At 38.0% G+C, this 17,448-nt stretch overlaps 1 protein-coding gene across 1 annotated transcript in view; it reads left to right on the top strand.

The window, feature by feature from the left end:
- WNK3 (WNK lysine deficient protein kinase 3) overlaps positions 1-17,448 on the top strand; it is a 191,740-nt gene that overhangs the window by 63,071 nt on the left and 111,221 nt on the right. The window contains exons 8-10 of the mRNA XM_049643249.1: positions 2,423-2,717; positions 6,194-6,387; positions 6,484-6,633. Of these exons, the coding sequence (XP_049499206.1) occupies positions 2,423-2,717; positions 6,194-6,387; positions 6,484-6,633 (639 nt within the window). The remainder of the gene's footprint in view (positions 1-2,422; positions 2,718-6,193; positions 6,388-6,483; positions 6,634-17,448) is intronic.

The raw sequence follows: 17,448 nt of genomic DNA, 5'->3' as shown, positions 1-17,448 counted from the left end.
ATTTTGGTAGCCAAGTGGGGGAAAGGGCTGAGGGTTTCTGCATATGGCATTCAGTGTGCATATTGTCATTTAATCTTACTTTCTACATGGTAGCTTTACTGTCAACTGTGCCTGGTGTTCTATAGTCCAGAGATCCTCTCTTTTACCCTCTCTAGAGAACAAAACTCCAGGCTTCTTGGGGAGGGGAGAATCAATCACCCAAAGGTGTGGAATGGAGGAAGGGGCACAGGGATCCAAATATTTAAGTGCTTCTCACACCAATGCCAGAACAGGTATTGCCAGTTCCTGTGCCTTGTGAATATTTTTCAGTATAAATGATAATGATTCTCCACTTTCCCTAGTTCACCATTTTCAGGTCTTCTAGGTCACTTAATCTGTTTTAGTTCACCATTTTCAGGTCTTCTAGGTCACTTAATCTGTTTTCCACATTCTGGAGTGTCCAAAATGTTGTTGCTGTTGTTTTTCTCTTATTCTCCCTGTTCTTGTGGGTTTATAACTTAAAAATCCATTTAGTATGGGGATTTTTTTAGAGCTTTTGGAGGGAGTGAAAGTAAATATATGGATTCCATCTAACATTTTAATCATCTTTCAACTACCACGAAATTTTCCTGAGTATTCAGACCCACAAGGCATACTTTAAAAAACAGATTGTAGGGGCGCCTGGGTGGCTCAGTCGGTTAAGCCTCCGACTTCAGCTCAGGTCACCATCTCGCGGTCTGTGAGTTCGAGCCCCGCGTTGGGCTCTGGGCTGATGGCTCAGAGCCTGGAGCCTGCTTCTGATTCTGTGTCTCCCTCTCTCTCTGCCCCTCCCCCGTTCATGCTCTGTCTCTCTCTCTGTCTCAAAAATAAATAAACGTTAAAAAAAATTTAAAAAAAAACAGATTGTAGGACTGAGAATAATCTGCCATGCCACCTCCTCAAGTCATCTTTCTGCTCCTCAGCCCCGCTTTTCTCAGACAGCAAGCCCTTAACTTCTCTCACACTTCTAACACCTGGTAAGATGTAGTACTTTGCTGTGAGCTGATATCCCTTTGCCTGGAGTGTGGATCTCTAAATTTCATCTCCACCTCCCTTAATAGCCAGCAAGTTCCTTTTTTTGTTTGTTTGTTTTAATTCAAGTCAGAGTTTACCTTCCTCTGTGATGCTTTCTTCTCTTTTCCCTTTAGGGCTTTTATAGGAGCTTAAAGCTTTCTACCTTATTTTAAGTTAAATATGTACCATCTTACCACCAGATTTTGTGCTCATACAGGACAAACGACCAGTGTAATAACTTCTATGTCTCTGGAGTCCAGTACTGGGCACATTGTAGGCACTTAATGTTGAATAAGAAACTTTTAATCTTTCACAAACCTTAATGACAGTCATAAATTAACTGTAATAAGACTGCATGTACTGAAACATCAAGTTATTTGTTTGTTTTGTTTAAAGCCACAATTCTTTTAACAATACTTGGTAGTGGTATTTTTCTTATGCTTATTAAAGGCTCTACATTTATGTATGTCTAAGAAAGAACATAGAAGGTGGGCCTGGGTAGCTCACTCGGTTGGGTGTCTGACTTTGGCTCAGGTCATGATCTCACAGTTTGTGAGTTCAAGCCCCGTGTCGGGCTCTATGCTGACAGCCTGGAGCTGCTTCTGATTCTGTGTCTTCCTCAGTCTCTCTCCCACTCTCCTGCTCACGCTCCGTGTCTGTCTCTCTCTCTCTCTCTCTCTCTCTCTCTCTCTCTCTCTCTCTCAAAAATAAATAAACATTAAAAAGAAAGAACCTAGATGTACATCGAAAATATTGAGGGGCGCCTGGGTGGCTCAGTCAGTGAAGTGTTCCACTCTTGGTTTCGGCTCAGGTCATGATCTCACAGGTTCATGAGTTTGAGCCCTACGTCAGGCTCTGCACTGACAGTGTGGAGCCTGCTTGGGATTCTCCCTCTCTCCCTCTCTCTCTGCCCTTCCCCTGCTCACATGCACTCTGTCTCCCTGTCTACCTCTCAACATAAATAAAGTTGTATAAAAAATTATTTAAAATTTTTTTAATGTTTATTCATTTTTGAGGGGGGGGGTGCAGAGGGGCAGAGAGAGAGTGAGACACAAAATCTGAAGCAGGCTCCAGGCTCTGAGCTGTCAGCACAGAGCCTGATGTAGGGCTCGAACCCACAAAACTGTGAGATCGTGACCTGAGCCAAGTCAGACGCTCAACCGACTAAGCCACCCAGGCACCCCTGTATAAAAAATTATTTAATTACTATGATATACACTTGAAACTATGTCAATTATATTGAATTGAAACAAAAAGGACATGTAAACAAATTAACTCTTATTTAATGGCATTTGCAATTTGGGAGTGCAAAATAACTCTGCTGGTAAAAAAAAAAGTTAAAAATCTTAAATGTTAAAGATGTAGTTTGCTTATTATGTTTTGTTTGTAGGTCAAGTCAGGATTCTTCCATGAAAGTGATTCCAAAGCTGTTGCTAAGTCCATTAGAGACCGGGTCACCCTGATAAAGAAGACAAGGGAGAAGAAACCAGCTGGCTGTTTGGAAGAACGCAGGGATTCCCAGTGCAAGTCTGTGGGGAATGTACTCCCTCAGCACCAGAATGCAACTTTGTCCCCTGCTCCTGCTCAGCACACGGGGGCTGAATGTGAAGAAACTGAAGTTGATCAGCATGTTCGACAACAGTTTCTACAAAGAAAACCACAGCAGCACTGCTCCTCTGTTACAGGTAGTATTCCTAATTTATAAAAGTAAACAAACGTGTGATTGTATTCCCTTATCTTGAAATAGTACTTTTGTGCTCTTCAAAGAATTCTATTATCCATCATTTCATCAGTCCTTTTACAAACTCCCTGAAATAGACAAGCCAGCCTAGTTATCTTATTTTAAAATTAAGAAACTGTTTTGTTACATGACTTGTCCAAAGTGCTAACTGAATAAGAGCTATAATATTTTTACCATTTTTAAAGGTCTAATGTAAATCCTTAAATAAAGAATATTTGGAACTAAAGGGAAAATTTATTTTTTAAGGAGGAATTTTCTAGACTTTAAGATCCTTTGTTTTTAGACTCAAGTATAAAATTATTGTAGTTCCTTTAATTTTTCTGCTATAATGCATTCTCTTCTCTAGAAGGACACAGTATTTTCTTTTCTTTTTTTAGTGTTTTCATAGTAATAACCAATTGTTCTGTAAAGATAGTATTTTCTAGCCAGGTTCTAAGAGAATGAGAATATATATGACCCTTAGATTTTACTGAAATCCTAATGGCAAGTATAGATTAGTTAGGGATTTACATGAAATGGCCAGCAAATGGAGTTGATTTTTTTTTAACATTTGCAAATTAGTTTATTGTTAATCCATGCTCAGTAAATTAGTATTATATTTCTAACTTAATGGCTTTTTTTCCGTAACTAATTGGGACGGTCTCCTTGAGGCGTCCTAGTATCAGGAGTCTTTTATTTTTTTTATTATTTTTTTATTTTTTATTTTTTTTTATTTTTTATTTTTTATTTTTTAATATATGAAATTTACTGTCAAATTGGTTTCCATACAACACCCAGTGCTCATCCCAAAAGGTGCCCTCCTCAATACCCATCACCCACCCTCCCCTCCCTCCCACCCCCCATCAACCCTCAGTTTGTTCTCAGTTTTTAACAGTCTCTTATGCTTTGGCTCTCTCCCACTCTAACCTGTTTTTTATTTTTTCCTTCCCCTCCCCCATGGGTTTCTGTTACATTTCTCAGGATCCACATAAGAGTGAAACCATATGGTATCTGTCTTTCTCTGTATGGCTTATTTCACTTAGCATCACACTCTCCAGTTCCATCCACGTTGCTACAAAAGGCCATATTTCATTTTTTCTCCTTGCCACGTAGTATTCCATTGTGTATATAAACCACAATTTCTTTATCCATTCATCAGTTGATGGACATTTAGGCTCTTTCCATAATTTGGCTATTGTTGAGAGTGCTGCTATAAACACTGGGGTACAAATGCCCCTATGCATCAGTACTCCTGTATCCCTTGGGTAAATTCCTAGCAGTGCTATTGCTGGGTCATAGGGTAGGTCTATTTTTAATTTTCTGAGGAACCTCCACACTGCTTTCCAGAGCGGCTACACCAATTTGCATTCCCACCAACAGTGCAAGAGGGTTCCTGTTTCTCCACATCCTCTCCAGCATCTATAGTCTCCTGATTTCTTCATTTTGGCCACTCTGACTGGCGTGAGGTGATATCTGAGTGTGGTTTTGATTTGTATTTCCCTGATAAGGAGCGACGTTGAACATCTTTTCGTGTGCCTGTTGGCCATCCGGATGTCTTCTTTAGAGAAGTGTCTATTCATGTTTTCTGCCCATTTCTTCACTGGGTTATTTGTTTTTCGGGTGTGGAGTTTGATGAGCTCTTTATAGATTTTGGATACTAGCCCTTTGTCCGATGTGTCATTTGCAAATATCTTTTCCCATTCCGTTGGTTGCCTTTTAGTTTTGTTGGTTGTTTCCTTTGCTGTGCAGAAGCTTTTTATCTTCATAAGGTCCCAGTAATTCACTTTTGCTTTTAATTCCCTTGCCTTTGGGGATGTGCCGAGTAAGAGATTGCTACGGCTGAGGTCAGAGAGGTCTTTTCCTGCTTTCTCCTCTAGGGTTTTGATGGTTTCCTGTCTCACATTCAGGTCCTTTATCCATTTTGAGTTTATTTTTGTGAATGGTGTGAGAAAGTGGTCTAGTTTCAACCTTCTGCATGTTGCTGTCCAGTTCTCCCAGCACCATTTGTTAAAGAGACTGTCTTTTTTCCATTGGATGTTCTTTCCTGCTTTGTCAAAGATGAGTTGGCCATACGTTTGTGGGTCTAGTTCTGGGGTTTCTATTCTATTCCATTGGTCTATGTGTCTGTTTTTGTGCCAATACCATGCTGTCTTGATGATGACAGCTTTGTAGTAGAGGCTAAAGTCTGGGATTGTGATGCCTCCTGCTTTGGTCTTCTTCAAAATTACTTTGGCTATTCGGGGCCTTTTGTGGTTCCATATGAATTTTAGGATTGCCTGTTCTAGTTTCGAGAAGAATGCTGGTGCAATTTTGATTGGGATTGCATTGAATGTGTAGATAGCTTTGGGTAGTATTAACATTTTGACAATATTTATTCTTCCAATCCATGAGCAGGGAATGTCTTTCCATTTCTTTATATCTTCTTCAATTACCTGCATAAGCTTTCTATAGTTTTCAGCATACAGATCTTTTACAGCTTTGGTTAGATTTATTCCTAGGTATTTTATGCTTCTTGGTGCAATTGTGAATGGGATCAGTTTCTTTATTTGTCTTTCTGTTGCTTCATTGTTAGTGTATAAGAATGCAACTGATTTCTGTACATTGATTTTGTATCCTGCAACTTTGCTGAATTCATGTATCAGTTCTAGCAGACTTTTGGTGGAGTCTATCGGATTTTCCATGTATAATATCATGTCATCTGCAAAAAGCGAAAGCTTGACTTCATCTTTGCCAATTTTGATGCCTTTGATTTCCTTTTGTTGTCTGATTGCTGATGCTAGAACTTCCAGCACTATGTTAAACAGCAGCGGTGAGAGTGGGCATCCCTGTCGTGTTCCTGATCTCAGGGAAAAAGCTCTCAGTTTTTCCCCATTGAGGATGATGTTAGCTGTGGGCTTTTCATAAATGGCTTTTATGATCTTTAAGTATGTTCCTTCTATCCCGACTTTCTCAAGGGTTTTTATTAAGAAAGGGTGCTGGATTTTGTCAAAGGCCTTTTCTGCATCGATTGACAGGATCATATGGTTCTTCTCTTTTTTTTTGTTAATGTGATGTATCACGTTGATCGATTTGTGAATGTTGAACCAGCCCTGCATCCCAGGAATGAATCCCACTTGATCATGGTGAATAATTCTTTTTATATGCTGTTGAATTTGATTTGCTAGTATCTTATTGAGAATTTTTGCATAAATGGAGTTGATTTTTATGTGATTCTTTGTTTTTAGGTTTGCTTTACTAAGAAAATTTTAGTTATACTACAATGTCAGCATGGAGAGTTTACATGATGGTTTTTGGTTAATTGTATAGTGTGCATATTTTATTTCAAGTTGTCTCGGGTTGTCAGAGTAAAAGAAAATATAAAACACTTATTATTTCCCATGTCATTTAGACCTTGTGCTTCAAGTTTTTCCTTCTACCTGTTGCTTCTTTTCTTTGTCATAGGTGACAATTTGTCTGACGCAGGAGCTGGATCTGCTATACACTCAGATACTTCAAGTCATCCCAGTGTGGCCTGTTCCTCAGACCAGAAGATGGGTTCTCAAGTGGTTTCCAACATCCCACAGGCTGAAATAAATGTTCCAGGGATGATTTATCCATCCCAGCAGCGAGTAGGACATTACCAGCAGATTTCAGGGGTAAAGTGAACTGTTATATTTTTAAATGTATAATCCATATATTTACTGTAAATGCGAGAGTTTATCTTTAACATATTTTTTTTTCTTATTTAACAGCTGCAACAGCAGCCAAAGCTGTCTCAGCCCCACATTTTGCCTTTGGTTCAAGGTCAGTCCACTGTTTTGCCTGTACATGTCCTTGGACCTCCAGTTGTCTCACAACCCCAGGTTTCCCCATTAACTGTCCAGACGGTCTCACAGGTAAAGGTAAGGTGTATTTTAGAGGTTCTGTATTCTGTTAAATGTATTTAACACTGCCTAGATTTTCTCCCTTTCAAAGGCTCTCTTTCATAAATTCAATATAGTTATATAAAACTCACTGAAAGTTAAAAGTTGTTTATGCCTGAGGATGTGCCTAACATTGTGAAACTAGAATCTTGAGACACTGATTGTATTATTGGCAAAGACACTGAGGACACCATATATCGATAAACAAATTTATTTATAAGTCAGATCTCTTGCTCTTGGTGATGATGGTTTGTTCTTTGTATTGGACTTTTCTAGCCTGGTTTGAATGTGGAGGGATGTCTTTTGTAGTTAATTAGAAATAATATTTTATAGACAAAATCTTTGGCACTTTATCTAAATTCTTGGCTTTTTAAAAAATTTTAATTCCAGTATAGTTAAACATACAGTGTGATATTAATTTCAGGTGTACAATATAGTGATCCTACACTTCCATGCATCACCCTGTGCTCATCACAAGTGAACTCTTTAATACCCTTCATCTATTTCACCCATCCCCCCCCTCCCCGCCTGCCTTCTGGTTAACCAGAAGGGTTTGTTCTCTGTAATTAAGAGTCTGTTTTCTTAGTTTGTCTCTTTTTTTCTTTGTTCGTTTATGTCATTTCATTAATTCCACATGAGTGAAATCATATCATATTTGTCTATCTCTGACTGACTTGTATCACTTAGTATTATACCCTCTAGATCAATCCATGTTGTTGTAAACAGCAAGATTTCGTTCTTTATTATGGCCAAATAATATTCCATTGTGTTTATACACACACACACACACACACACACACACACACACACACACACACACACATACTACATCTTTATCCATTCATCTATTGATGGACACTTGGGTTGCTTCCATAATTTTGCTGTTGTAATTAGTTTTGCTATAAACATCAGAGTGCATATATCTTTTTGAATTAGTGTTTTTTTGTAATCTTTAGGGGGGAAATACCCAGTAGTGGAATTGCTGGATCATATGATAGTCCTATTTTTAATTTTTTGAGGAAGCTCCATATTGTTTTCCAGAGTGGCTGCACCAGTTTGTATCCTCACCAACAGTGCAAGGGGGTTCCTTTTTCTCCACATCCTTGCCAACACTTGTTTCATGTGTTTTTGGTTTTAGCCATTCTGACAGGTATGAGGTGATATCTCATTGTAGTTTTGATTTGCATTTCCCTGATGATGAGTGATGTTAATCATCTTTTCATGTGTCTGTTGGCCATCTGTATGTCTTCTTTGGAGAAATGTCTGTTCATGTCTTCTGCCTATTTTCAATTGGATTATTTGTGTGTTTTGGTGTTGAGTTGTATAAGATGTTTATATATTTTGGATACTGACAGTTTATTAGATCTTGGCTTTTTTTGATTCATGTTTATTTCTGTAGGAGAAATAAGTGTGTCTTTTTGACTCTCAAACTTAGCATTATTCATTTCTGACAAGGTGTAAACAGTGTTTGTGAGAGTTCATATATTGACTATTCTGGTTCCCTAGGTTATGAACTCTGGACACATGGTTCAGCTTTTTTGTTTTTGCCATCACTGAATTTTCTTTTCTCAACCTCACCAACTCCTACGTGTGCCTTATGTCTTTGGGAATGAGATGGTCTGAGCTCCTAGGCATTCTCTGTATATGATTCAGTTAGCAGCTGGTGCATCTGTTTCTTTTAAGAGATTGATATATAGTAAGTCACAATTCATCAAACAGTTTTTAATGACTACCATTTCTATGTATGTAAGATAAAGTAAAATATGGTCCATACCCTCAAGGAGTTCACAGTCTTGTAGGAGAAAGCATACACATACTTGACAAATGCCTGATGTATTTAAAACCTGCTGGGGGTAAATTTAATCTGATAGAGTTGACAGTGCATTGTATTTGGCTAGTGTTTGTAGACAACATGGTACATATTCATAATTGCGCTCTTGTGGTTTGATTTGCCTGTTTCTTAGACTTTCATGCCAAGTGTGTTGAAAGGATGCTTAAATTAACTTAGGTTCAACCACATAAGTATGCAGATATATGTATTTTAAAATGTGCTCCAAAAATTTTTTAAGTTTCAAAAATTAGTGTAAGAGTATTATTTACCTATTTAAAAATAAAGCCTATGAAGTTATAAAGAAGACCATGAAAATCACCTGTTATTTCTCCAGCTAGAGACAACTTTTTGTTTATATTTGTCGGTAGAGCCTCTAGATTTGTCTTTTTTCCGTATTATACATATATAATTTTGTTTATATACATCTGTATATCACATACATACTATTTTTTAGACTCCCCCCCCCCCCAATATATAGAAGCCACATAAGCAAGCACTTTGACTGTTGGTGTCTTTTTATGAATGTGGTGGTTCAAGTTCTAGGAATTATTGCATCCAACCTATATTTATTCAGCCAACTCTCTCTCCTCTTTGGAGAGCTTCTATGTTCATTTTAGCTATGATATTGAAATCCTTTTGAGCTTTTTCTTGGAACTTCCAGTGTCTAGTGTGTGAAGGTGTTAGATTCAGTTACTCTGAATCTCTGCCAGGGCTTGAATGAGTTATATAACAAGTGCAATAAATGAGAAGCCACGAGCAGTATATTATTGGGACTGGTCTCAATCCCTTAGTGGATTCAACCAGCATTTACTCATGGTATTAAAGATTTTTATAGGACTAATACCAGTACCTTTTTGATAGCTTACTGAACTTTTTAGAACATAGCATTATTTTATCTATCATTTTGTCTGGGAGAGTCCCATTAAAATGGGCATGGCATATGCATTTATAATTTGAATTTTCCTTGCACCACAACCAGGAACTGCAGCTGAACTTTGGAACAGATGGACAAACTTCAGCCCAACATATGACTTTAGACTTGTCAGTTACTGGAGTTCCACAACCAGTCTTTTCTGCAGTTTCTCCTCAGACATTGTCTGCTTCACGAATGATTTCCCAGCATCCAAAATTGGTCTTCAACTTGAGGCTGGCCCTAGAAATGGAAATCAGGAATTAACCAAATCACCAGATTCTAATGACATCTAACTTCTTTTCTTTCTTTCTTTTTTTTGAGAGAGAGAGAGAGAGAGAGAGCACATGAATGGGGGGGGGGGGCAGAGGGAGAGAGAAAGAAAGGGTGGGGGAGAGAGAGAATCCCAAGCAGGTTCTATGCCCAGTATGGAGCCCGATGTGGGGCTCAATCTCACAACTATGAGATCATGACCTGAGCTGAAATCAAGAGTCGGATGCTTAACCAACTGAATCACCTAAGCACCCCCAGAATTCTAGTTTATTATTGGTTAACTGTTCTCAAGCTTTGTCAAATAATTCTGCACAATACATGAGCAGTGCACAGAAGGCTGCTGGTACAGTTCAGCTCCCTTCTAATTCCACTGGGGGGCATTCAGGGGCCAATTAGCCTTCACAAAAGATATATTTAGTACCCCACCCGTACTCCATAGTACATCAGGAGTCTAGGAGACTCTAGGTTCTTCAGTGCCACAAAGCCAGACTGTGTATTTGAAGAAACCTTGTTTCCAAGCCTCTAGTCAGCAGCAGCCATTAATTTTACAACCTAAAATTATGGCATCACTACAAAAAATTGTGCAGTGGGATTGTATTCTGAGAGTGTCTGAAGCTCGTGCAAGTCAGCAGCAGTGAAAAGGTGATATTAAAAGTGTGATTCAGTCCCTGCAATGACCCTCTTACTCTATTCAACACACTTCTGCAGGGCCACCTGCAGAACTGCCATCCTTCCCATTGAAGGCTCCTGGGCAGCTGCCATTTGTGATACATCCCCAGAACAAGCTTTTTAGCCATCATAGCCAATTTACCCAATCCAGACTACAGCACAGTGTGTTTATTCACTGTCATCCCCAGAATATCTTCTTTGTACTGTACAACCACCAGGCTCACAGTCAACTCATTCTGTGCAGACTTCTTATCCAGTCCTGCCTGTGGTACAGGCCTCTTATTTGGCTCCAGCCTAAGGGCATCCTGCTTTTCCAGTGCAACCTCAGGTTTTGTCAGCTTTTCCAGACCAGCCAGCATATATGATCCAAGCAGCTTACTCTGTGCAATCTATAGAACAGTTTGCTTACTGGGCACTGCCACTTGAGCATGCCCATTATTCAGCACAAACTGCTTACACCATCTAGACAACTGAACAGGCAACCTACATAACTCAGCAAGTATACACAGTAAACCCTACCGATAACAAGCACATACATATTGCAAATGCTGCAGATCAGAAGTTACACTCCGTACCACCTTATGTAGTACAGACTTCTGATGAACAAATCTATTTAACACAACCCTAAGGTGGTAATTCTTCAAAGTTGGAGCAAAAGACATTTTTAACATTAATCTTAATATCCAGTACTCAGCAGCTGCATCACAAGCAGATGTTGGTTTTAGACACCAGCAGCTAAAAACCCACTCAATTAGCATTACGTGTCAGAGGGCCATGGAAGGACAACTTCAACATCCTGCGCAGATGTCCTTCATTCAACAGGCCTCCTCACAGGCCCAGATCCAGCCCCCCCCACTTTATCTACACAGTTTTCACGATCATATCTAACACCAAGCCAGGTTTCTCATTCAGTTTTCATTCAGCATCTGCACATGACTCATTCATCTTGTAGAGAAGCACAGAAAAGCCATCAGTTGTCTACTAAAGAAGGTCTTGTAAATCAACAGCAGTCTTTGGGTAGCCACCACGCTGCTTTCCAGCAGCGTTTACCTCATTCACAGGCACCTAACCAAGTTCAGACATTACCAGGTATGTTGAAGGTATGGATATGGCATGGATTATACCTCCTTTGCAAGAAAACTTGCAACCAGTGGCAATGGAAAAATACATAATGCAGCCCTTAAAGCAGACTCAAGTGCTTCAGCATTAGCAAACATTTCCCCTGAAGAAAACCCTAGCGTAGCACCAGCCAGCATGCATTCAGCAGCAGTCTGCTGTCCAGCCACAGTGGCAACCATCTTCTGGCTCAACACTTGTTTTCCGGTCAGCAGAAACACAATTACAACAGCAGACCCTCTGTCAAAGCTCTGGGGTAGCTCTTTCAAATCAGCCACCTTCTTCTGCTCATCAACACTTAGTATTCCAGTGCAGGCTTCTACTGTCTTTTAGAGCATTTCTATGTTATAGACACAGCAGCATTTGCAAAGCCAAGAAATTCCAAAGGTAAATCCTCCTGGAGGAAAAATATAGATGATTGTGATTTTTCTGTGATGTTCAAGGGTCAGGGAGATAGTGAGCTAGGTAGAAATGGCATTGGACAGGGAGTCACAGTCCCCATTCTTGGGTCTTTTCCTTATTTATTCAGTGCGTGGCCTTGACTCAAGTCTCTGGGGTTTCCTCATCTCTAAAGTTGGAGGGGTTAAACCAGATGATGATAACAAAAAAAATATTTGAGCACCTACTTGGGATGTATCAGTGAATAAAACACAAAAATCCCTTCTGGCATTAACTTTTGTTTCCTGATGCAGAGAGACTCTGTTAATAACCTTAATAAAAAGTAAATTTATAATATGGTCCCAGGAGACTGGGGGAAATGTGGAGCAGGGTAAGGAGGAAAGTGGGTTGTAATTTTAAATAAGGTAGTGATCAGGGTAGGCCTCGTTGACATTTGAGCAAACATTTGAAGGAGGTGATGTAGCCCACAGTGCACATTTGAGGCAGAGGGAATAAGCAGTGAAAGGCCCTGGAGAAGGAGAGTGTCTGGCATGTTTGAAGAACAGCAAGGAGGCCAGTTAATTCTAAAATGTTAGGAGCCAGTGATTATCTTATTACTCTACATTTATAATACAGCATTTGCCTTTATGAGATGATAGTAATGAACACTATTAAGTGATTCCCAGGTGCCAAATACTGTCTTAATGATTTTACATGTACTATTCTCACAACTGTATGAATTGTAGCTATCATTACTCCTGTTTTATAGGTGAGGAAACTGAGGTTCACAGAGGTTACAGGAAGGTCAGGATTTGAACCCAAACTATTTGGCTGCAAAGGCTGTGCCCTTAATCATTACACCCACCAGCCAGCCTCTTTGTAAGATAGTATCCTCCCTGCCAGAATTGGAGAAGACGGACATGATGACTTCATTGAGATTTAGTTAATTCAGGAGATTGATTGAATTATTTATAGAAAGAAATTGACAATCTAGTATATTCTTGTTTCTGTGTGTGTATGTGTGTGTGTGGCTGTTTTGTTCTGCTTTAGATAACTCTGAAGACTCTGAATTTATTGAGTTTGACTAATAAAAATGCCTTGAGGTCCTTAGATAAAAGGTGTGCTGTCCTGTAGGAATTTTCTATTGATGGTATATTAGTATTCCAAACAGCTATTATCTCAAGTACTGTGTATTTTATAAAATTCCCTCTTCCTCAAGGGTATAAATTATAGTGAATTCCAGTGTGTGCAAGCTGACTCCTAACAGAAACAATCAAGGATTAATAAAGATCTTTGCAGTTGATGGTTCTTCAGACAAAGCATGCTATTCTGGGGTTATTTCTTTAAAAAAATTCTTTTAATGTTTATTTATTTTGAGAGAGAAAGAGAGCATGAACAGGGTAGGAGCAGAGAGAGAGGGAAACACAGAATCCAAAGCAGGCTCCAGGCTCTGAACTGTCAGCACAGAGCCCGATGCGAGACTTGAACCCACAAACTACAAGATCATGACCTGAGCCGAAGTCAGACGCTTAACCGACTGAGCCACCCAGGAGCCCCTGGGGTTATTTCTTTAGAATAAAGTTCTTCATGAAGTATTTTGGAATGGAATATTCGTTTCTGTAGGTGTGTGCCGTATACTTTCCTTACCTAATTAAAAAAAAAATTCCTCAACATTTTATTAAGAAAAATTTCAAAGATAACAAAAAGTTGAAAAATTATAAAGTGAACACCCATATAACCTACCAACTAGATTCTATAGCTAACTTTTGTTGTATTTGCTCAATTACATATCCATACCTTTATTCACTTATCAATCCATCTTGTTTTTCTGGCACATTTCAAAATTAAAGTTGTTGACATCAGTATACTTCATAAATACTTCAGCATTCATATCATTGGCTAGAACTGAGCATTAATTTTTTTAGTTTATATTTGTATGCAGTAAAATGCATAGATTATAATTCAATGAGATTTGACAAATGCTTACACTTGTGTTACGCAACCAATTATCAAAATATAGACCAGGTGTTGGCAAACATTTTCTGTAAAGGTATAGGTAGTAACTGTTTTAGTTGTTGTGGGCTATAGAGTCTCTGTTACAGCGACTCAACTCTGCTATTACATGCATGAAAATGGCCATAGACAATATATAAAAAAAAAATGGACATGGCTGTGTTCCAATATAACTATTCACAAATAGATGGTGTGCCAGCTTTGGCCTGCAGGCTGTAGCTTGTCCACCCAATACAGAATACTGCCATTACTTCAGAAAGCTCCCTCATGACTCTTCCCAGTCAGTACTCCCCACACCCCACCAGAGTTGACTGTTGTTGAGTTTTTTCACCTTAGTTTATCCTGTTCTAGATCTTCATATAATTGGAATCATACAGTGTGTACTCTTGTATAAGGATTTTCTCAGTAGATTTTTGAGATTGATCCACATTGTGTGTATCAATAATTTCTTTTACTGCAGAGTAATATTCTATTGTATGAACATACCAAATCTGTCCATTTTACTATTCATGAGTACCTGAGTGGTTTCTAGTTTGGGGTTATTAATAATAAAACTGCTGTGAATATTCTTGTATAAGTCTTTTTGTTAACATATGCTTTTATTTCTCCTGAATAATACCTAGGAGTAGAATTGCTGGGCCATGGGATAGGTATTTGTTTACCTTTTTTCCAGATTGGCACTATTTTACAGTAACATCAGCAATATATGAGTGTCACACTCTCACTAACTCTAATTTTAGCTATTCTGGTGGGTGTGTAGTGGTATCTTGTAGTTTTAATTTGCATTTCCCTGATGACTGTGTTGTTGAGCACCTTTTCATGTATTTATTGGCCTTTGTGTATTTTTCTTTGTGAAGTGTCTGTTCAAGGCATTTGCCCATTTTACTTTGCCCATTGTAGTTTGCCTTACATTGTTGGCTTGTACAAGTTCTTATATATTCTGGATAATACTAGTCTTTTAGCAAATATATGCTTTACAGATCTATTCTCCAATCGGTGGATTGCTCATTAATTTTTGTAATGATTTCATTGGACGAAACAGAGTATTTAGTCTTGATGAAGTTGACGAAACAGAGTATTTAATCTTGATGAAGTCTAATTCATCAGAATTTTCTTTTGTGGTTATTTTTTTCTGTGGCCTCAGAAACCTTTGCCTACACCCAAGTTACAAAAATACTCCCTGTTTTATGGTTTTAGGTTTTATGCTGAGGTCTGTAGTCCATCCTACATTAATTTTATGAGTGGTGTGAAGTAGGAGGTCAAAGTTCTTTCTTTTCCCCATATGAATAACCCACTGTTTAAGCTGTTGAAAAGATTTCCTTTTCCCATTGGATTGTTTGGCATCTTGTCCAAAGTAAAATAAACTTATAAATATGAATCTGTTTCTGGGCAGTGTATCCTGTTGCATTGATCTAGTTGTCCATCCATTTGCCAGCACCACACTGTCTTGATTACTGTTGATTTATAATATATCTTGAAGTTAGATAATACAATTCTTTCTACTTTGTTTGCATTTTCAAGATTTCTTTGGATATTCCAGGTCCTTTGCATTTCCATATAAATCTTAGAATTAGATGGACAATTTCTACCAAAAAATGGTAGAATTTTAGTAGGGATTGTTTCAGATCTGTAGATCAATTTGAGGAGATATGACATAACAATATTGAATCTTCCAACCCAGGAAAATGGCATATTTCTTCATTTATTTATATCTTCTATCATTTCTCGTCAATGTTTTATAGTATGGGGGTTGTGGCACATCATTTGTATGTGTGTGGTGGTAGTGAGAACTCACCTTTGGATAAGCTTATTCCTAATTTATGTTTTGATGATACTAAAAATGGAATTACTTTTTAAATTACATTTTCCAATTGTTTGCCATTTGTATAAAAGTAAAATTGTTTTTTTTCACCTTTTGGGATGAGCACTGGGTGTTGTATGGAAACCAATTTGACAATAAATTTCATATTTAAAAAAAATTATTTTTTTGTCCTTGTACTCTGTGTCTTTATGAAGTTCAATTTATTAGTTCTTGTTCTTTCATTGATCCCTTGAGATTTTCAATGTAAATAATCAAATGCAGACAGTTTTATGTCTTCCCTTCTAATCTTTATGCTTTTTATTTCTGTTTTTGCCTTATTGCACTGGCCTCAACCTCTAGTACAATGTTAAATAGCAAAAAAGATACTGGACATTTTGCCTTGTTCCCTGATATAAGGGAGAAAGTGCTTGATATTTCACCACTAAGTATGCTGTTAGATGTAGGGTTTTCTAGATGACCTTTATCAGATGAAGAATTTCCCCATATTCTCAATTCACTAAAAATATTTTATCCTGAGTGGATGTTGAATTTTGTCAAATGCTTTTTTTCTGCATCTGTTGAAATGGTGATATGACATATGACTAATATGGCTAAATTTACATATACCATTTTACTATTTTTTCTCTTTACCCCTCTGGTTTTTTTTATTTCTCCTGGCCAAACTTCTTTGGGTAAAAAAAATTTTTTTTTAGAATCCAGTTTTAATTTTACTATTTTTTTTAGCTAAATACTCTTCCTATGTTTTAGCAATTTCTATCAACTTTATTTATCTAGGCATTCTTTTATTGAGATATAATTCATACACCGTAAAATTCACCCTTTTAAAGTGTACAATTCTATGATTTTTAGTATATTCACAAGGTTGTGCAACCATCACCACTAATTCCAGGATATTCTTGTCACCCTAAAAGAAACGCCCTATCTATTAGCAGTCATTATTCTTTACCTCCACCTCCCCTGCCCCTGCCATTCACTTATCCAATATCTATTTAGTTGCTTATTCTAGACATTTCATATAAATGGAATCATGCTATATATGCCTTTATGTGTCTGGCTTCTTTCACTTATGATAATGTTTTCAGGGTTTATCCATGGGGTAGCATGCATCAGTATTTCATTCCTTCTTACAGCCAAATAATATTCCATTGTATAGACATATTTTGTTTACACCTCTATCAGTTGTTGGACATTTGGGTTGTTTTTACTTTTTTGTTGTGAATAATGCTAGTATGAGCATTTGTGTACAAGTTTTTGTGTGAACATTCATTTCTCTGGTAATATACTCAGGAGTGAAATTGCTGAGCCATATGGTAACTCCATGTTTAACTTTTTGAGGAACTGCCAAATTTTCCAAAGCATGTGTACCATTTTACATTCCTACCAGCAAGGTATAAGGATTTCAATTTCTTCACATCCTTCCCAACACTTATTACTTGCCTTTTTGATTGTAGCATCCTAACGGATGTGAAGTGGTTTGCATTTCCTTAAAGGCTAATGATGTTGAGAATCTTTTCAAATGCTTGTGGACTCTGTGTATCTTCTTTTTTTCTTCTTTGGAGAAATATCTATTCAAGTACTTTGCCCATTTAAAAAATGTTTTTTAATGTTTATTTATTTTTGAGACAATGCGAGAGACAGAGTGCAAGTGGTGGAGGGGCAGACAGAGGGAGACACAGAATCTGAAGCAGCCTCCAGGCTCTGAGCTGTCAGCACAGAGCCCAACGCAGGGCTCAAACTCACGAACCATGAGATCATGACCTGAGCCAAAGTCGGACGCTCAAC

The sequence above is a fragment of the Panthera uncia genome, chromosome X (genome assembly GCF_023721935.1).
Source record: "Panthera uncia isolate 11264 chromosome X, Puncia_PCG_1.0, whole genome shotgun sequence".
NCBI lineage: Eukaryota > Metazoa > Chordata > Mammalia > Carnivora > Felidae > Panthera > Panthera uncia.
Note: the sequence above shows the minus strand (reverse complement) of the source record. Positions and strands in the feature narration are given on the sequence as shown.